The 22,392-nt window shown below is 34.5% G+C and overlaps 1 protein-coding gene across 1 annotated transcript in view; it reads left to right on the forward strand.

The window, feature by feature from the left end:
* Positions 1–22,392, forward strand: part of LOC117176241 (homeobox protein OTX1 A-like) — a 47,489-nt gene that overhangs the window by 8,689 nt on the left and 16,408 nt on the right. Inside the window, exon 2 of the mRNA XM_033366388.1 lies at positions 1,382–1,829. Within this exon, the coding sequence (XP_033222279.1) occupies positions 1,382–1,829 (448 nt within the window). The remainder of the gene's footprint in view (positions 1–1,381; positions 1,830–22,392) is intronic.

Raw genomic sequence — 22,392 nt, forward strand, 5'->3', positions numbered from 1 at the left:
ATGGTTCACAAAAAAAAATAGGCACGAAAAATCACGTTTTTTTTTGTTTAAACTGCATTTTGGGATAATAAATAATTTTTTTGAGGAATTTCATTGGCACCGCCGGAAAGAGGAGATCTTAAGCAATAAAAATATATGTGTCTCAATTATTTCTAGTGTCGAATAGTCTTAGTTATTGGCCGTTGAAAAGCAGTGTACCAGTAGTGGCGTTTTGGCCGTTTAAGGGTTACAATGTTTGAGAACATTTTCTTTCAATTGAATCATTGTAATAAATTTATATTAAATTTATAATAATTATCATATGTATAATGCTATATATTATGTTTATTATATTCCAGAAAGTCACATTTTAATATAAATGATTTATTAAATTGTATAATTATTTTTCGACTTATCATAAACCTTCACCCCCATAATATATTTAAAAAAAGAGCTGTCAAATTTTCTAGTAAATCCATTAACTTTTATTTCATCACGATAATGAATAACAGTCAATATAAATACTAAATAAATATATTTGTTGACGGTGTGGACATAATAAATATAGATGCGCATTTGATCAAATTCGCAATATTAGTTCTCTAAAAATTAAACAATATATTTCAAACAAATTTATGGATATTATACAAATGATAAAATAATTTTTTTTTAATAAACGTAAACTAATAACACTGATTAATTTAATGGAGAAATCGTAAGCTTTTTTCATGCAATTTATGACACATGTAGGGTAACGGCAACATTATATGAAGTTACATCAAAAGTTCGTCCCTGCTGCAAATTTCTATACAGGTTCCTATCTAGGAACCTATATGTTTCACCTTTAAGTCACACCTATACGAAATGACATAGGATCCTATATAGTTGTCTGCATAGGACCCTCCCTAATGAGTTACCTAATGGTGCCTGACTAATGGTATGTAACTAATGGTACCTAATGGCATGTATGTCTCTAGGTGCTCCTGGAGGACCAACAAAACTTTTGCACATCCGTATGTGCCATAGAATACTACTGCTCATCTGGATATGGTCACATACAGGAACATAGGATCCTTAATTAGAATTTCCAGGAATTTAGGCAATAAAAATAATTATATTATTTATTTCATCATTATTTTTTATTAAAAAAAATAGACCATCTGTCTAGAAACTAGTTGATCCGAGCGTTAAATCCCAGTCTAGCACACTAATTTTCACTTGATATAGCGTGAAGTTAAAATTTTCTACATTTATATAATATTATCTGGATATTATCATTGCAAATTTGAAAGTTCTAAGTTGTGGTTTATGCTATTAAACAATTGAACCTAAGCTTGATGAATGTTAGCATAATTGATTATTGTGCTTTTCATTAAGAGAGATATGTTGACTTTTTGTTCAGGTGGAGGATTACGGAGGATACGTTGGCAGGTCGACGAAGGATAACGGTGAAGAAACAGAAACTTTATCGACATCGAAGCTGGCGGGGAACGTGAAAGCAGAGTTCAAGTGCAAGAGGGAGAGTTGGTGGGGGGAAAGCGGAGAAATAGATAGAGAAAGAGACAACATAAACAGGGGTACAGCCGGGGCGAGTGGCGAACTGGCGGCTCGTCTCCAGGGCTACGCCATGGCAGAGTTCTTAAAGACGACTGTTACTGGTGTACCAACAGGAAGTGCCCAGTACCATCTCCACAGTCATCCAGCCATGGGAATGGGCACACATCCTCATCCACACTCTCATGTACATCCTGGGGGTCCTCATCCGGGCCTCCCATCACCCTTCAGCCTAGCTACTCATGGCCATCCACACGGCCATCCTCTCGAACACAGCCTCTCTGCCTTTCCTCAAGGTAAGTTCCCCATAAATTCTTCACAATCAATAATTAATTGAGCGAAAACGCTGCGACAAATTTATTTTTGAATATCAACTATTTTTAAGTAAAATTAGATCTCAGTTTACTCTCTAATGTGATTCAGTCTAAATACGCTGATTGCAGGCAGGGATATACTTATCAATTATAGCTGATTAATGAAGAAAACCAAAAATTTCGAGTCGGGATCCGGATTTTCTCGAAAGATTTCCGGTTCTCGCATGCTTTTGATGTCCCAAATTCATGCACTGTTGTGAGTGTAAATTCATTGATCTAAATCGTTATTGTCATATTATTTTTGTATATACTAGAAGAGTATTATTAAATTATTCTCAAAATTTTTTGTAATATTCATGATAGTGTCATCAATAGACATTTAAAACTATAAATTTCACAGAATAATGCTGACAGACTTTTTAAAACTTTTACATAAAATATAATTGAGTTTGAACAAAAATGCATTTAGTCAAGTATACACATTCTTACATAAAGTAAGGTAGCTTCTTCGAAAAATGCCTCAAGACATCAGACACGAAATGACGTTAGGTATACCTATAATGGCGAAGCCCCGACTTTGCTTCTCACTTATCTGGCTTCAGCCAATGCATCGATTTTCATTGCAATCAATAGTGGATACTATAGCGTCCAGTCAAAATAAGGCTCCTTTTAATAAATATCTGAAAAAAGTAATTTTACTGAAAAGAACATATTTAGCACTAATATCTCGAGTGAGATATAACTTAAAAAGTTGTATGTATGTATTTATTGCATATATAATATCTTATAAGACATGTTATTTTAGTATAATTTGTTTATAGTGGTTTCCACTAAAAAAAGTGCTCAAAATGATACCGGAATCAATATCATTTTAATAAGCAACAAAAATAATACTGACTTCAAGAGAATTTTGATCGGCCGGAGTGAATGATCGACTTTTGAGATCATAATGATCTGATTCGGGATCATGTATAAAGTCAAACCAAGATGGCTGACGTTCTTAGAGTACTTTAGCTCATATTCAAGCTTTTCATGGTGGCCATTTTGTTTAGTCTGACAAATGAACCAAAAAATAAGATCAAATTGATCTGAATGGACAGATCATTATGATCTCAAGAGTCAAATAATTGTTAGAGCAAAATGCTCTGCAAAAAAATTGATCCTTTTTTTTTTTACTGTGTTCACACTCATCTCGCAGACCATGCTAAATTCATTGTTTAATGAAAAATAATATTTATGGAAGTACATATACTCTTTAGAATCTAGATACGTTCAGCACAGAAAAAACGTAAGATAAAGTTTACGTCAATTCCAGGTGAAAGATTCGCCACAAGGAAAATTAACCTTGCCGGATAAACTTCACTTGAATCGAAGATAATTTTTTATTTTTAACCTTGCCTGGATAATCTTTCGCCTTATAATCGTTCCATTTTTATTCGAGATATAGCGAGGATTGCGACGACAGCGCTATGTATCTTCGTTTAACTTCATTAAATTGGAGAGAACCGGGGATTTCCATCTGTCAATTGCTTCTTGCACTTTTTGCTAAATGGTTAAAGAAGTTTTAATTCTTTTTAAATAGTATAATTTATTTCGGAGAAAATATATCAGTAAAAACAATTTTTTTTTGTGTTTTCTATTACTGATTCTACATGTTTTACCGAAAATTGCTCACTTCCGCGTCATACACACAATTATTTGGAGACTTTTTATTCTAAATTTTTACGCAGTACCTTTCTGATTTAATTCTTACACTTTGGAATAAAATATACAAGAGAAAAAAAATGAGTTGAACCTTGAGTTTCTATACAATTTTTCTTGATCACAGTAAAAATCCGCTCTAATAGAAATCCCTATTTATCTGTGATGAAAATGCTCGGTGACTTTTGAATATTAATAATTATTGCGAATCCCAGCCTGCCGTCTTCCTTTTGTAGTTGCGTTCAGAATTCGGAAAGGTATGCAACTAGGCATCGGGAGAGTGTTCTTGGTGCTTGAAAAGCCTTTGGATCCCATTGGATGACGAGAGGAAGTGGTTGAGGGGGGTGTTTCACCCAGAGAAGAAGAGCGGAGAGAACCATGAGAGTAAGCCGCTTATCAGGGTGGTAGCAGGCAGTGTAGGACCAACCGACACGACTAAAGTAGATATAGCTGGGTTTCCATGGAAACTCGAATCTGTCCGTTAGGTCTGTAACTCTGTACCTACACGTCCGACCGGGCGCGGCCGCCTATCTGCTGTAGTGATATACGCTGTACACGAACAGTCATCGACTGACAGTAAATATACAGAGAGAAGCACTAGAAATCAAAATATTTTTTGAATATCGCATTCTGTAAACTGACACCAAAATGATAGTGATAATTGTGGGATGATTACAAAGAGTTCCAATTTTACATTATTTCGTCCTATTTAGAGTTAGTACATATGTTACATTTTTAAAACTTTACGTTTAAAATAATATATAATAATAACATAGCAGTCGGGATCTGGTAGGGGCTCAACCCGTTTATTCTAGACTGAATATTCTGATAGGGGTCCCAACCAATTTTTTGTGAACTAAATATTTTGATAGGGGCCCCATCGGAACCCAGCTTAAATAAGGCAAAGATAGGGCATATGTCCCCTTGGACGGGAGTGGGATAACTTAACATTTTAAATGGGAAACTATATTTTTTTTATTGCAGATTCAGATTCTTCATAAAAAATACGCAGGTTTTATTTAAAATTTTTTTTCGATTCATGCTGGGTGACGCTGCATGGGCGAAAAATGACGTTATTGACTGTTCAAGAAATGCGCTTCTAACCAAAAAATAAAAAGGGAGTTTATTGTTTTCAGGAGAGCTATTGAATTGTGATCAGCTTAATTTTTAACAGTGGTCCGTCACCCATCAACAACGTAAATTTACTAGCTGTCTGTTCCCTTTGCGGTGTTTTTTTCAACACACCGACCCTCTGTCCTCCTTATCTTTTGTTTGGAAACGCATTCCTTAAACAGTCAACAATGTCATTTTTCGCCATTGGAGCCCCATCTGGAGCGAATCGAAAAAAAACGTAAAATGAGACTAACAAATTTTTTATGGAGAGTCTGAATCTGCAATAAAATATATAGGTTCCGATTTAAAATTGAAAGTTACCCGCTCTCAAGGGGCTGGGGTTAATTTCTGCGGGGTCACTTTTCCCACTCGAAAATGAAGAGCTTATATTACCAACATTTCTTTCGTTAGATGTGAATTTTTTGAGGTATTTCAATGGCTCAAGAATAAATAAACACCCTGAATATACCCTGGGATTTAGTGTGATGTAAATCAGTCCCTAGCGAACCGAGTGAATGGAAAGTATACTCTACAGAGTATCCTTATAGTATCTACATGGCATCCCTTCCGTATCATGCAACAAAAACTAAAAAAAAAAACAGTAAAATTAACTTTTAAATTGGTGAAATTGGGATTCTGCGTTAAAATTCCCATTAGAAGGTCGTGAAATAATCACAATAGCTTTTTTCAACGGTAAAAAGTTTAAAAAAATACAAGACCAATAACGCCTGTTGACTCGTACCTACAGATGTTGCGTTTGAAGTGTAGCAGTCAACAGGTGTTATACGTCTTATATTTTTAAAACTTTTTACCGCTATAAAAAAAGCTATTGCGATTACTTCGTGACCTTCTAATAGGAATTTTAACGTATAATCCGAATTTCACTAATTTAAAAATTAATCTTGCTTTTTTTTTGGTTGAGTTTTTGTTGCATTATAAGGAAGCGATACTATGTGGATACTATGAGGATACTCTGTAGAGTATTCTTTCCGTTCATTCGGTCCGCTAGGGCTGTTATATTTGTTACACAGAGAAAACTGAGGTTTCCATTGGAATCCATTTTTGGTTCCAAAGGAGCTGCAACAAAAATTAACCCCAATTGTTGAAAAGGAACCCAAAACGATGATTGAGCTCTAAATGATACCACACTTTTGTTTCTAAAAGATCTCAATCGTAATTGAGCCTATTTCTAAAGAACCTATTTTGCACTTTGCCCACTTGGACATTATGTTTAATTAATAACACAATATTTACCTTCAAGCAGACGTGTAGCAACCCGAGTCGAAATTTAGGCCCTGCTTTGAAGCTGTAACTCACCTTAGTAGGGACTGAAAGCTCTCTCTTGAAGCTCAAGCTGCTACTGTAGGACTTGTTGCATCAAAACAGGTTCTCTATAATCTCACACCAATATGGATGAATAAAAATAAGTTTTCTTATTTATCCAAAATAATAAAATAATAGCTGTGATATAAATATCAAGAATATTCGCAGTTATTAATAGAAGTTTTTAATTGTGACGCTAAAGCATAGTGCACTGAAAAATTCGCAAGTACTAAGAAACGAACACGAGATCGCACGCTCGCACTGAGTATTTACCAAACACCTAACGCCCTAACCGATTCAGCTAACGGAACAATAATAATTACTTTTTAAAACTTTTTGTCGTTAATAATTTGAAAAGATTTTTGAAGAGTTCAATATACATTGGTTCTGTTTTTTAAAGTATTCTGCGTTACACGTTTATATTAACAATAACAGTACTGGTTGTATACCCAATTGTCTCGACGCGTCGTCTCAAAATTCGAGATGAGTAGTCACTTATTTTTCATACATTTGGCTGTTCTTATTCTCCAATAAATATAATAAAAAGATTAAAACATTAAAAAATTTTAACAAAAAGAAATTTTGTTTCCTCCTGAATCAAGTGGTAGACACATAAATAGTAATATTCCTCTAAAAAATGTCTCAGAAACTCTCAATTATTATTGTTTTGTAACAAAAATGACCAAACCATTGTAAAGTGGTACTGTAGTTGAAAAAGAATGATTTTCTGCGTGATAGCATGTTGGAAATAAATTAGCCGTAATATTGTAATAAAAATTTAATGACAATCTGTGAATTTAATTATCATTATTAAATATATATTTCAATATATTTTTCAAATTTTGTATTTCATACATAATATTTGTTGTTAGCGATAGAAAATATTTTATTCTTATAATTTTTTCTAATTCTCAATCACCTACATAGTGTGTAGTTTTATATGTAATATTCATTTATTTTCTACATTTTTTATATAAAACACATGGATATTATATATAAAACTTCACATTATATATAATCTATACATTATTTTTCCGCCTGGGACATGACTGTTTAATACACAAACTTTCATTAATTATCGATAAAAATGTTTATAATTACTTATTAATCGACAATATTTAGTAATTTTCCATGATGAATCTTATTCTCATACCAATTTTCAGCATTTTCAGTCAACATAAAGGCATATTCATATGTAAGAAACTTTTCGTCTCAATTCATCGGTCGATAATTGTAAATTGATTCCTAACTTACCAGCCCTACTTTGCAAGCGTTTGGCTTGTGAATGCGACACCATATTCATTGAAAGAGCGCTCTAAAGTCTAAACGAACCCTTTTTGTTTTCTAGTGGTACTTTCCTTGCACGCTGTTTATTGATTACTTCAAGTTTCACTACTCGCGGTGACATTCTAGTTTTTATTAGAACAATTTTGTAGATGTGTAAAATGAATAATTCCATTTTGAAATATCGTAAATTTTAACAGAAAATGGGAAATATATGGCTAAAAACTGCTGCTTAAAGAACTACTCTAAGCGTTCAGAGATTCGAATTCCTCCCCACCATCATGGAATGAATTTATCGAATTTCCTGGAAGAGAGTTCTTTAAACTCTTTCTTTAGTTATCCTTTCTTTCATTATCTTCGCCATCTTCGGTCAGTTTGGTTGATGGTTTATTTGATTTTTTCTAAATAGAACCAGAGTTTGTCAAAAGTATTTTGAAGAAAGTATTCCAGGTGTGAGAGCCTTATATACATCTTTATCAATGCAATGCACTAAAAAAATTAATATAAATGTGTGTACTCTCTGCGATAAATGGAGAATTAAACTATTCTATTTATTACCTATTTAGAAGTATCAATGGTTTAAAACGTATTTTTACGTATACATTTTAGGTTAGGATTTGGATATTTACTTTTGAAGGTGTTGATGAGGCACTGATGAAACTTGGTGTGCACTTACCCTATTTAATTGAAAATACTTGACATGATAAATTTACGATACGAAGTGTTATGTGTTTCCATTTCCATTAATCTAGTTTGCTTTATATTCGGCATTAACCTAGCAGTCGCCTGGACTTTTCGCTAAGATATAATATATTTATAATTGCCACATATTTTTCTACTGGGGGGAGGGGGGTGCGAAAGTGACATCGCTTCATGTAGTCAGTAATACATACACGTATACATAAAATTATGCAGTGACGTCGTATGCTACTGTTTATTTTATTATGCAATTGGAGGGTGATACTTGCATATATCGGTCAGCAGGGTTGGCGAAAAGAAAAGTATCTATAAAGGGTGTAGAAGTGGAAAAGTATTTGTTAACAGCATGCTTTTCCGTGCTGCAAATTAGGTTTTTAAAAATATTTAGTGTACAACTTATTATTTTTGTGATACCATACAAGATTTATACTATTTCATGAAAACAAATACCCTTTACTATTACATAGACATTAAAATTGTTTTTATATTTTACTGTGCACACAATTTTTTAAACAGTTCATTTCGCTTTTATGAAATTTTAGACACTTAAGTGTATTTATAGTGATAAATTGTTTCTCCTTTAATGCGGTTAAGCAGAAAATAAGCCTGTCTGATTGAGAGGATTTTAATCATTTAATCATAGATATCAAGTTGAGAGTGGCACGTGCTAGGACACGTGTGTTGGTTGCGTACCAAGTGACCACAAAATTCGAAGACAGAAATATTTCGCATGCGATAGAAACCCCACTTTGTCGACGCGTGCTAAAAGTAAGTTGAGTAGATAGATGGAGAACATTGGAGAATAGAAATAAACAGACAGAAGGGAGGAGAAGAAATACAAATCTGCTCCTAATTGCAGAGTAAACACTTTAGATGAAGTGAAATGTCACAGCGCGAAGCGCAAAATATTTAATGAAGGGTGGAGATTATTTTTCTTCTTCTTGAGCATGACTTGAGTTCAGAAAAAAATAAGACAGAACGTTCTGCACTCTCTAAATTTGAATCAGTGAATAAGTCACTGATTGATGTAGTAGTTAGACATTTTATTGATTATTCAGTGATTTTGGACTTATTCACTAATCAGGCAGTAACACCAAAGTAAATAATGTGAAACATAACCTCTAAATTTGTGAGTTAAGCGTTGTTGTTACTCTTTTACTTAAGTAGCAAGAAGAATTCCTTGATGCAATAATTTTTTTAATTTTCGGGCTGTAAGTCTGCTGCATTAACCTTGGGATAAATATACTCTAACTTGTATAGGAAGTACTTACTTAAAGGATTTGTACATGACAGTCCAATCTTGAATAACCTTTCACTGATTGTCAGTGACCCATTTCTAGCTATAAGAATCAGTTAAATTTTACTGACAGTCAGTGCAATTTCACTGATTTATATTTAGAGAGCAGATACAATTTCGAGCCGTTAAGAAGTGAATTATTGCGGCGAAAGTTTCACAGTGGTTAGCTTAGACTATTGCCAGGGTTTAAGTGGGAAAAACTAGTCCGGGCCCAGCCACTCGGCAGCCACCCCCGCTATGAGGACCCTTTCATTGTCATGAGATTTAAGGCTGTTTCAATAACTAAAATCCTAAAGATATGCCTCAATTCAATTCTAATTATCTGAATCATTTTCCTTAGACTCTTTTTCTCTATACTCTGTTCCCTGAGATAATATCCTCTAGAACGACCAATTTTGGTTTTCTTCGCGCAGCCCATTGTTCAATTTGTCAAGAAGAAGGGGTTTGTTGAGATGTTTCAGCCAATCTGAGTGAACCTCTTCAAATTCATTAGAAACTATTTTCTTTGATTGAAAATAGCATAATCCGCATCTACTAATTTTTCTGATTCCAATGATACATTGCTTTCCTAGGAAAGTTGAAAATTTGAAGAAGTTCAATCGCAGAAACTTTAGCTCAATATCAATTTGATATTGCTTACTTCCCCAATTTTCGAAATTTATAGACAAATTACATATCGTTGGAATCGGAATAATTCGAACTTTCTGAATATATTACTTTTAAGTCAGGGATTGCAGAATTATTAATGATTAATTTTTTACTTTTTAATTACAAAAAAGAGCGACTGAGACAAACACTCAAGTGGCCATCGTAGACCCCTGTAACTCGAGCCCTACGCGCGTTGATGTCCTTTTCTTTTATAGCTAACATCTCGTAAAAGTCATTCAAACTATTTTAGAAAGAAACTCAACAAAAGTAATAAGTATTAAATTAAGACAAAGGGACCAATGAGAAGAGAACTTAATAAGCTACGTGTTAAAAAACGGGTAAGGACACTCCTCCATCTAGAAACGCCAACCCATATGCGCGTCGAGAGGATCTTCTCTTAGGGAACAGAGTACGATCCCATGACTATCCGGAGATGAACAACTCCCGTGCTAGAGTAGTGTCCACCGCATGGGCCGCCGAGGCTCTTCCAGAGTGCGAGGCGGGAATCGAACCCGTGGGTCCAAATTTGAACTTTCGATTTTTCAAGAAAATCCAAAAAGTTTTTATGATGTTGAAGGGTTTTCAAAAACCAATGTTTTTATTCTTTTGACTTGTTTTCATATCGTGCGTTGTTTGGTTAAAAATTTTGATTTTCAATTAATTAAAAAAGTTTTGAAAATGCTATAACTCTGATAATTTTCTTTTTATCGAAAAAAGTTATAAGAATAAATTGTTCATGATTAATAGATCTGGACATTACAAGTAATTTATCATTTAAAAATTGGTTAAGTAGTCACCCTGGGTGCGAGATTCAACCGATGCCAACAGAATGGAGCAATACAAATTCAAGTTTCATAATCCAAAACTTTTAGTGACGAATAAGCGATCAAACCAAAAAGTCGATGTCCAAAATCGAAGAAAAAAACATCGATGTATCGAAAACATCGAAGTTGAAACATCGATGCGGAACAAGCACGCATATTCGGGTAAGTTTCGGATTACCGCGGTTCGACGATCCTATCTTTGGCAACTGTGAAAATGCGTAATAATGCTATAGACACATGTTTGTGGTGCGTGCAAATTTCAATAAAAGAAAGTTTTAATTATTATAATTATTATACACGCAAATTGACGCACGCGCAATAAAAATACGAAAAACTCAGCGGTTCTACTGGGAGCCAGTGTCATTTTTAGTTCTACAAGATTACCATAAGAACTTTTGGAAAATTCTTGAAAAATCGAAAATTCAAATTTTTTCAGCATAAAAAATAATAAAGAGAACATATATATTCTTTTTATTGAAATTCGCAGGCACCACAAACGTGTTTCTGTAGTATCATTACGCATTGTCGCATTTGGCAAAGGCATGGCACGTCGGACCGCGGTAACGCGAAACTTATCCGATTATGCTTGCTTGCTCCGGATGTGTGTTAGTATTTTGTTACTTATGAACATCCCTACTGGATTATCGTTAAGGATTCCTAGGTACGAAGGCCACATGTGCCTCTTCAAAGCTGCTATTTTTTTACATGATTTTTTTCATTTTGTATCAATGTTCAGTATATACGTACGAATTGCTTCCTTATTACGTCGTCATTTTATATTAAATTGAGAAATCACGCTTTTTATTAAATAATGAATACTACATACTACCAGTCCTAACATTTGATGTTGTAGTGACCAGAAGGCAGCCAGTGACAGCCAAGAGACTAGCTCAAACTGGCCCTAAAAAATCTTGTCATTCGACTGATTCCTATCCCTTCACGGTCATTATAGAGTAGTCAGTAGAGTTTACACTCTTCAAAATAAAGAACAAGGGATTTTGGCGGCCGTCGTTTTTCTTTATTCTTTCTGAATTTTAATTCAAAACTTTCCAAATTTTGCCACCTTTTTAAAGCTTTCATTTGAGGTTTAATTTGCAGACAAATTTGATTCACTTTGTAAATTAAAAATGAAATTGGAAATTAATTGTATTGTAAATTCGAGTACAAAAGTTCAGACCCCCCGGCGTGATTGACGGCGAGAGGCAATTTACCGTGACCGTAACCCTTCGCTCGATTCCTGGAAAACGAAGAAAAAAAGGACAGAAAAACTTGGTGGCAGTAATACACTTGTCGTGGCAGCCAGCACCTGCTTGAAGTGGCAGCCCTATTGTAGTGTATTTATAACATACAGGTTAATTAAAATCACGTGATTCTTTATTGAGGAAGTTCGTTTAAATGAATACAACAATTTGAAGTGGTTTATTAACATTTATTTTTCTTCTTTATAAGTTAAACCGATTTCACGATTTTTTTCTCTGATCGTTCTAAGCTTCAAATATAGGTGAATCTTAAACATAATAAACTTTAATCTTGAAAGGAATTTAAGCCACACAGATAGTTAAGCAAAGAAAGGTTCAATCTTTCAGCAAGTGGAGGGCCAGAGGTGTTTTTCAGTGTTTTATTTTTTGATAATTTAAATACAGTTTTGAGAATTTCTTTTGAAATTTCCAAGTAATTTAAATCAATTGTAAGAAAGAATCTTCACTGGTGCGCATAACCTGCCGGTAATGTTTTTGGCTCAGAAACGTGATCGGTGGGCTAGGGCCATTGACAGGGCTTAAGTGAGAAAAATTAGTTGAAGTCCCATCTATAATTTTAGCGCTGAGGCCACGGGCCCGTCAGCCTGCCTAATATTCCATTAAAGAGAAGGGCCCCTGCTGGACTGTTACAGGGTACTGTCATGCTACTGACAGCCAGTACTTTTATCCGTTCATCATCATACGACTGTATACGATCCGAATATCATTTATAATTTCAAAAATTGAAATTTCATTCAAACATTTTGGGTAATTTTAACATCCACTACTGCTATACTCTAGCGATATGACAAAAAAGGTAGTTAAAAAATAAAAATTTATTAATTGCAAGTATTTTCACTTTAAATATTAATGGTCCTGTTTAAAGTGAATACATATATTTCATTTTTAAACATTATATTACAAATAAAATTTCTAACGCCATGGGGTATGAAACCTACATATCTATACCCAGACCTATCGCCTAACAGTTGGAAGTCTTAACCACTGCGCTAAACCGACAAGTTGAAACTCGATGAAAAAGCCATCCTCGTAACCTACAGCTTAAGAAAGTTAAAACACCCAATTTTAAACTCTCGTTTTATAATTACATACTTATTATTATTTAATTCAATTTTTGCTTTCAAATATGTATTAAAAAAAGGTTGATAAGTAAATTGACGATCTTAACTCAGTGTTGAACATAACTGCAGATTCGATTATTTTCATATGGAGGGCAGAATCTGAAATCTATTTTTTTAACTGTCTAAAATGCACATCTTTCCGCTGGGATAAGTAATTTATCTAATAATAAACTATCATGAAACAAAATACAAATGGAAAAAAATACGTCTGTGCTTACTCTTGAAAGTAATAATGATGGTAATATTTTCAAAAATTGCATTGTATTGTTTTTCAGAATTACAAATATAGTAAAGTACAAGGTTTATTCTTCTTCAAAGTATCTGCATTTCACGTTGACTGCATAAACCTTGTTCTTGCTGAGCTATAGAGGGCAAGATTGGTCGGTATAAACGTAGATTTAGCTAAATGTTTTTTTAGCTGATGGTCTTTTAGGATGGTCTTTCCTGTCGCTATAATGCCACGTGCTGTAATCCCACAGCTCCTTGAATAATAAACCAGACGTTTCCCAGTCATCCACGTGCCTTTTAGTCTTTAATTAATTCTCGATTCCCTCCGGTTTCATTCTTTGTCTTTTTATACCAATTTCCTAATTCTGTATTCTCTTTTCCTTTCGCGTTTTGTATTATTTTATCTAATTTATCGTAGGTAAGGTCATGTTTTACGACTAACCTGACTCTACTTCTTCTAAGTATGAAAATACTCATCAAGTTAGGATTTAAAATTTGTTTCTTTTTGCTGTAAAATTCTGTGCAATTTAAGACGAGCAATGTGCTGCGAAATATTAGTAGGGTTTCATTGACTTCGGTGAATTTTGTTCCACTTACAATCTCGAGACAGGGAGTCAGAAATCCAATAAACAGAAAACGAATTTACTGTTAGGGTCGTGTCTGATCTCGTTGCGGGTCAGTGAGCCAAAGGAACCCTTATATCACTCTCCCCCGTGTCTTCTTGTGCCAACGGCAATGAATCTAATCATCCTAAGCGAGTATTTGCCAATTCATTAGGATCGTTTAGCATCCACTTTGATTAGTTAGAACATCGAATTACGAAGATTCAATTTCATTGTCAGTTTAGAGTTAACATTCGAAGACAAAAATTAAAGTTTTTGTTTTTCATCATATTTTCATTGTTTTATTAGAACAATAATGTTTTTTCTTCTTCTCAATATTGTGCAGAAGGTAAGATAGATCAAAAGAATTTTAAAAAAGCAATGCTGTAAATTATCATTAATAATCGAGAGCGTGAACGTGCAAATAAATCCCAAATCTAATGCGTGCATTGACTTCGTTTTACGGACCTTATGAGAGGCGGAAGACCATAATCGGAATTCTATTGTCTGGCACGGAGGGTCCACGCTTTCAGAAATCCCGGTAGCGCAGCAAAGGCGTCGTCAACGGTAGCGTTAACGCCCACTTGGCAATCAAGATTCACCTTTCTCTGTTCCTCTCCCTTCCTGTTTTTTTCTATTCTAGTCTTTGCTTTCCTTCTTGGCGGTCGTGTTGCGTATTCCAACAAAACATAAGATACAGATCATAGATCCAATGACTAGGAGGAACCCCAGAGGGGTTGGGGTTATGAAAGTATAAATAGAAAAAAGTGATGGTCGCGCCTACTGACGCAGTAGCCGACACACATTCTATATCACAATGTGTATGGATTGACAATCATCCAACAATCTCTGGAACTCTGATAGCATAGTATGTTCTCGTATGGTGCTCACTCAACCAGTTCATTAGACGATTGTCGGTCCGAAGAACCGAGTCACGGTCGGCGTTACATCGCATTGCATCTTATTGTTATTATCCCGTACAATCAGTATTGATCAGATGATGCGTCAGATCAGGATCTAGAATAGAACCTGTCTTTCACGTAGTCATGGTTCCTCAAAGTTTGTTCGTTTTTGCGCCTTTACACGATTGGAATTCAATAAGAGTATTGTGAAGTTTTTCATTTAAACTTTTTAAAATTGTGTTGCGGTTTAAAATTTAATTAGACTAGAGAAAATATGCCCGCTTCACGTGTATATTCTCATCGCGCGCTGCACGCGCCGACCCGCTTCGCTTGCAAATTTGAGCGCGCCTAGGGCGCGCGACTATTGAAGTGTATTCCCCACTCTTTGTTCACAGAGTTTTTAAAACTCATTTCAAATTTTATTTTTACTATTTAAAAGTTACACATGCGGTCTACAGAGAAGCCCGACTGTTTTTTAACTTCTAAATTATTTCCCAAACCTCAGTGACCCAGACTTTGTCAATTCAATTTTCTACCGCATCGTGTTCTACATCGCAGCTGTGGTGCCCTATTGCATTATCTCCTAATAATTTACAAAAAGGGTCTTTCCAAGTGGCGAGGGGCTACTCACTGAGAAATCTGGAAATCTTAAAACAATGACCTACCGAAGCGTGGTCACGAACGTGAGATATTCTAAAGGTTCTGCACTTGGCGAAAGATTTTTAAGAGTTCATCAAAGAGTTCTCCTAAGATTTCCAGCGCAGCAATCTAAGATTTTGCAGTGACTACTCCCTCCGCATGCGTCTAGGGTCACTGCCATGTAAAAGTTCTAGGCTACTCTATTTTTGATAGCTAAATAAATTATCTTGATTTTAATTATACAAGAGCTAAAAAAAATTTTCATTTAAAGGTTGACAGTTTCCGAAATTCTGTATAAAATAAGCACAGGTTGAAGCCACTTTATCTAGTTTTTAAGTATAGATGTTGCAAAAAGAGTGTTCATTTTAATGTTTTCTTAAATTTGCAATAACTTCCGAAATATTCAACATTTTTCAACGTTTTTGGGCTAATAAAAAAGTTGGATAATTTTGAAAACATCTTATATGTAGGCAAATCTGAATAAAAGTTAAATAAATATATATTTTAAGGAAATTACATAGAAACTTCACGATTATATGTTTCATATATTTAACAGAAATTTTTTTGTTAACAAAGGTAATATTGCAATTTTTCCAACTTTTTTGTTACAACTTCAAGTTCTTGCACTTCAAAAAGAAAATGTTTAGGATTTATATAGGAGAGTACTCGAATATGAGATATTCAATAATATGAGAAAGCGGGGTCTCAGCGAAACTAAGAGACGCACTCTGTTGGTTCTATCACTAACTTGTAGCCCTTGAAGAAAGAGTAATTTCGTGGTATAGTCCATTTTTCATTGAGCTTCTAAAGATTATAGGCGAACTTTTTGTTAAATCGATGGTGGTCAAGTTCAAAATTCTTTTAACCCTATTTATTATTCATTAAACATGTTTTCAGCAGGAAAGATTTCTGGAGTGATGGGGATTGAATAACTAAGTAGGAAAATATCGATAGTGTTGAAGTTTTTTATTGTACAGGTCAGTCATAGTAAGTTCATAGTTGCACGGTGTGGTTCTTATAATATGAGATACCTGTAGTTTTTATAACACTGGCTGCGCGGTGGCAATTGGTTACAAAAGTGATTGTGACTACTGCAAAAACTAAATATATCTAAACAGCAGTACATTTATACTTCGGAAACATAGAATAATGTTTTTCATTAAAAATAAGACTTTATTTTGCATTTTATTAGCTATTTCCTGGGGTATCTCATATTATGAGAATAGATTGACGAGTTTGGAAAAAGCACTTTTTTACATTTTTTGTATTTTCAGCATAAAAAAAATTTTTAATAAAATTTTTTATTTGAGCTTCTTATGACAAAATAAATTTCCTTTAAAATGACCTACATTACTTTTAAATTCAGTACATAGAATTCCGACAATCACACCAAACAGAGTAGGTATCTCATATTTGGGTACTCTCCTCTACTAATAAGCTTTAAGATGAGCACAAGTGCATTGAAAAATGTTGACTATTTCGGAAGTTATTGTAAATTTGAGAAAACATTGAAATTTACACTATTTTTGCAATATCTACTTAAAAATAAAAACAAATTGACTTCACCCTGGGCTTATTTTATACAGAATTTCGACAACAATGAACCTTTTAAAGAGACTTTTTTAGCTCTGGTATAATTAAAGCTAAGAGAAAGTAGTCGGTCATAAAAAAAGAGTTGGCCTAAAACTTTTGCACGGCAGTGTATATATTTGAGAATCTTTGAAATACTGTGAAATTGTTGAATGAATTCTGTGGCTTAAAATATTCATTTTTTTATTTGGTAAATGTTATATCTCTGATAATATTTGGCCTTATAAAAAAAGTCATTAGGATAAAAGAGTGTGCCACAGTCCAATGTAATAGATTAATTTTTTGAAAAGTGATCGTGCACACATCAGATGGACGTGCTTACATTCATACATTCACACATTCATACATCAAGGCAGGCAGACATACGGACTCATGCGTAAAAACCTGTTTTTCGAATTCAGGGGGTCTTAAAACGTGGACATTTGACAAAAGCTAGGTGGGTCAAATTTTACACAAATATAATACCTCCTCTGATAAGAATTTAAAAATGAATTAATTTGTCATAAATAATTTTTTGATAGTTCTCTTTTTGGTTTTAATTGTAAAAAGTAGCGTTGAAAACATAAAAGCTACTCATCTTTTATTATATTCTCCATAATTTGGCCAAAAAATGTACTTTTTGAATTTTTCATTATTTTTTATGCTGTCAAACATTTTTTTCTCTTGACTTTTTTTCATATTGTGCGTTATTTGGCTCAAAATGTTCATTTTCGTTTGTTTTTTGGAATTTGGTAAATGCTATATCTCTGGTAATTTTTTTTCTTATGAAAAAATTCAGTAGGATAAATTACTCGACTTCTTGAATACTAAAAACATCCGTACAGAGTTTTTTAATTTTGAAAAAAATGGTCTAAAAAATATTCAGTCTCTTACGCGTAGAAATGCATGCAACAAAAAAAAGTTTTCATTCAAGACCCAAAATAGTCTTGTTGTTGGCCTGCTGACCCGTATTCATCACGCAAACCCGCTCTTATTGGATTTCCGTATAACAATGTAAACCTGCAGAAAAATCAACTCAGGTAGGTAATTTTTACCCTGACATCTGGTGCTGAGTAACTGAGTAATTTAACATCGCTTGCATGTAACCAGCAATACGTCACATGCTTACACCCAAAAGAGGCCATCCATATACCACGTGGACACTTTAGGGGCCTAGGGGGGGTATGGCAAAATTCCACGCTTGTCCACGAGGGGGGCCGGGGGGGGGGGGGCGGGCTGGAATCCACGTGGACACACATTTCCCTAAATCTGTGGAAAATATACTGAAATGAGACAAGGTGTACTCTAGGTATACTCGAACTTCTATATTGTGCTTGCGCATAATAGAAGTTTTATTTTTATTTTTATTATATTTTTTTTTCACGAATGTTTTTTTTTCATGAAACTTTGGTCCTTTTCATTAAAAAAAATTTTCATCTACTCGGAGAGAAATGGATGTTCAAAAGTAAAATCTAGATGTTCAGGGTTAACATATTATATTTTAAATATAGGACAACAATCTAGATGTTCGAAGTTAGTATCTGCAGATCTTAAAAAGTGAAATGTTACCCTCTAACATTCAAAATGTTCAACTGAAAAATCCGAGATATTACATGCATGGTTATGTCAAATTACGTCTGTAAATATTTAAAGAGTTTACTTATTTATGGTCATTTAAGGAATTAATTGATAACTTATTTGTGAATTTTCAATTAAACTTTAATGTTCGTACACGAACGAAACACAGATAAAGGGTATAAAACGTCGACCAGATGATGCATTCAGTCAAGTTGAGGACATCTAATTTTGATTCTTTGGAAATGTTCCAAAATTGAAATATTCAAAATTTTAATATTGAATATATATAGCTTTCAAATATAGTCGTGAAATTACAATGCGCGATACGCATGCGTTCGAACGGTTTTAACATCTGAATGGGTTTCAGTTTAACATACAAATATTTTTACACCTAACATCTTAAAAAAATTTTAAATGTTTGGCATGAATATCTACGTATTAGGTACTGCAATCTTACCCTTTGAACATCTACATTTGAACATCCATTTTTCTCCGTGTATAGGACACTTCTCTGAAACTGATATGTATATTAAAAAAAGAAACTATGTAGATCTCACTTTATACGTAAATTCACAGCTCGCAACAATGGGTTTCATCAGTACTAAAATGATGTTTCTTCACTTGAAATTTTGGCATCTTTGACAGCCTTCCAGACAACTTCGGCACCACTGAGAAGCTGTCCGTCAAAATTTCGGGCAATGCTTACCATTCAAACAATCATTCCCGATGGGTTTCAAGAGTACTAAAATGACGTTTCTTCTCTCGAATTTTCGGCCTGTTTGACAGCCTGTCAGTCAACTTTGGCACCACTCAGGAGCTGCCACTCAAACTTCTTGGTAGTTTTGTTTGCACCTAAAAAATCATCCCCAATGGGCTTCAAGAGTACTAAAATGACGTTTCTTCTCTCGAATTTTTGGCATGTTTGACAGCCTGCCAAACAAGTTTGGCACCGCTCAGGAGCTGCTACTCACACTTCTTGGTGTCAAAAATTCCGAAAACAAAATGGCGGACGAGTATGCCTAATAAATTTTAAAAATTGTATCACCATTTCAACTACATTTTATGTGCCAGTGTTGGCCATATGAGATCTACTTTGAAGAATTACAAGAACCTAATCGTAGATCAGCGATCGTAATCAGCGACCCCAAAAGCCCCTAAGTGTAGAATTTGAATCTCATGTATAAAAAGTTTCAAGCTCATATATCTCTTTATTTAAAATTTTGAAATCGCCATCTTGAATCCGCCCTCTTGAATTGAAAATACTAAAATTCTGACTTCAGATTCGTAATCAGCGACCCGAAAAACCTCCAAGTAGATATAATCAAGCTCATATAACTCTTCTTTTTAAAATTTTGAAATCGCCATCTTGTATCCGTTATCATGAATTTAAATTTTCAAAATTCTGACTTCATATTCGTAATCAGTGACCCCAAAAACTCCCGAGTGAGAATTTTCAGAATTTTCAGTGAACAGAAAAATACGTGCAACAAAGGGTTAATCTAAAAAATACAAGCATTTAATGTTAAATTATATAACATATTTTATTATTAATAAAATAATAAACCATTATAATTATAACAATAGGAAAAAGTAATTATTTACTTAAAGAAACGATGTGAAAAGAATTGCTTCTCGAGCGTTTTCGTAAGTATTTTTTGACGATGCCTTCTTAATAAGTTACTTTTCACGGTATTTTCACGAATAAGGTTTTTTTTTCACGGCGTTTTCACAAAAAAAGATATTTTTTCATGGCGTTTTCACGAGTAAACTTTTTCCGATGTTAGCAAATTTCTGAAACAGCAATATCAGTATATCTTGATTGTGCCTGACTTGCAAAGATTGAGGGGCTACTTACTGTAAATAAATCGGTAAATAAGTTCAACAAATATTGATGAATAACAATGCGAATCGTAGAAATGGCCAGAGACTTATACTGTGATTGACACCATAATTTCCACTCGGATTGTCACTTAGTTGAGCGAGAGTAAATCGACTTTTATCGGATACACGAGGCTGAAGGGAGACAGAAATATATTTGGTATATCCAAAGCTAAAAGTATATCGCTGACTATCACAAAATACATCTGAATCCAAATTAAGCAAGATTTAAATCAAATTCTTTAGTGTATTCATTCCTAATTCTTGTACGTTTGGCTACTGAGTTCAGGTGTAAATTTTCCCGAAAATATTATGCAGTTTAAATGAAATTAATGTTAAGTTTCTCTGTGAAATTTAATTTACGTGGATGATAATAAAGACAAATTACCCACGCTGGAATGTTCTCGACCTCATATTCCTATAATTATTGTGCCGTTTTCGAATAACCCTCTACCCCTCGACTTTGTATCACACAGCGACCACCCAAGATTCACTTTTTTCTCTTCTGCAGGCTTTCGGTTTCTTCTGTAGGTTGATTTAAAATGCCATTGGTAGCTGATCGGCCATTTTCCCCTGTCAGTGCTAATTTAGCACTGTACCGTTCCGTCCCATTCTTTATTAGGCAGTACACATATATACGATCTCGCATGGTACCGCAATAGTAGAGACAGTAGCATCAGGCAGCTGGAACGAGCCTGGAGCCGCGACATGTCCTCTCTGGATGGTCTTATATTCAGCAGGGTGCACCCCCATGACCCCCTCGTAAGCGGATTACGTGGGTCCCGAAACGAGCGAAGTGAAGCTCGATGGCACAAGGAGGGGCTGCTCAAAATTACGCTATCGCGGCCTCGCAACTCGTAACGAGGAACGAGCTAGCACCCTCCTGACCCCACCCTCCGGTTATACGGTTGCCTTCACTCGCCCTCACACATCTAGCCGCTAATGCTTCACCAACGGCTTCTCGTCAACGCGCGACGTGTCACGGCGGTCGAACGCTCTTTGGACCGTACACAATAATTCGTCTACTGCCAACTCGCCAACCAATCCTTACGATGCGATGGCGTTTTAAAAGCAAAAATTCACCCTGGTCCCATGAAGTTAATCCGGAAGATTAAAAATTGGTCAATTCGGCCCCTTAAAATAATGTATTTTTTAGTCAAATAATAATACCTTGTTTTTATTTAGGATTCTACGATGAAACTAGAAATAAAGTGAATGAATGATCATTGATCATCGTCATTATTCAGAATTCATTTCACGAGCCTCTTCACTTCTAATTTTGAAATTATAAATTGAATTTAACTAAAAAGCATAAAAAAATTATATTATACCCTATTCGATGGTATAGTGTATTGGAAAAAAATCTGCGTTTCGAACAAATGTTTGCCGAAGAGGAGGTTGTAAAATTTCTTTATTTTGTGCGGATATCACCTACTGCGGCATCTTAATATCGAGAAAAAATGTGCTATTAAAGCTTCAATAGTATTTTTCACTCTATTATTTTTTGTAACGTTTGCATGTGATGTTCGATTTTCGACGAACTTAAAGCATTTCGTAAGTATTAGCCACTCAAAAAGAAAGGAGCTTCTTGAGGGGCGTGAGTTTTGCCGTCAGAGTGAAACGAGGGTGACAATTAAAATGAGGCAAGAAATCTATATTATAAGCCCGTGCCACACATCATACTTTTGGTACTACCTATTGTATTAAATAAGATGTATTCTGTAGTTTTTAAAGGACTAAAGTGCATAAAAACTGCGCTTTGGATGAGGCGTTGAAAAAAAACTTTTCTGTACGCTGCATCAATATACAACAAACTCTCGATTTCAGTCAAGTGCCGGGGTTGCCTTCAAATGGCCTTGGACTGATTTCGGGGGGGGGGG

Source organism: Belonocnema kinseyi, chromosome 7 (genome assembly GCF_010883055.1).
Source record: "Belonocnema kinseyi isolate 2016_QV_RU_SX_M_011 chromosome 7, B_treatae_v1, whole genome shotgun sequence".
NCBI lineage: Eukaryota > Metazoa > Arthropoda > Insecta > Hymenoptera > Cynipidae > Belonocnema > Belonocnema kinseyi.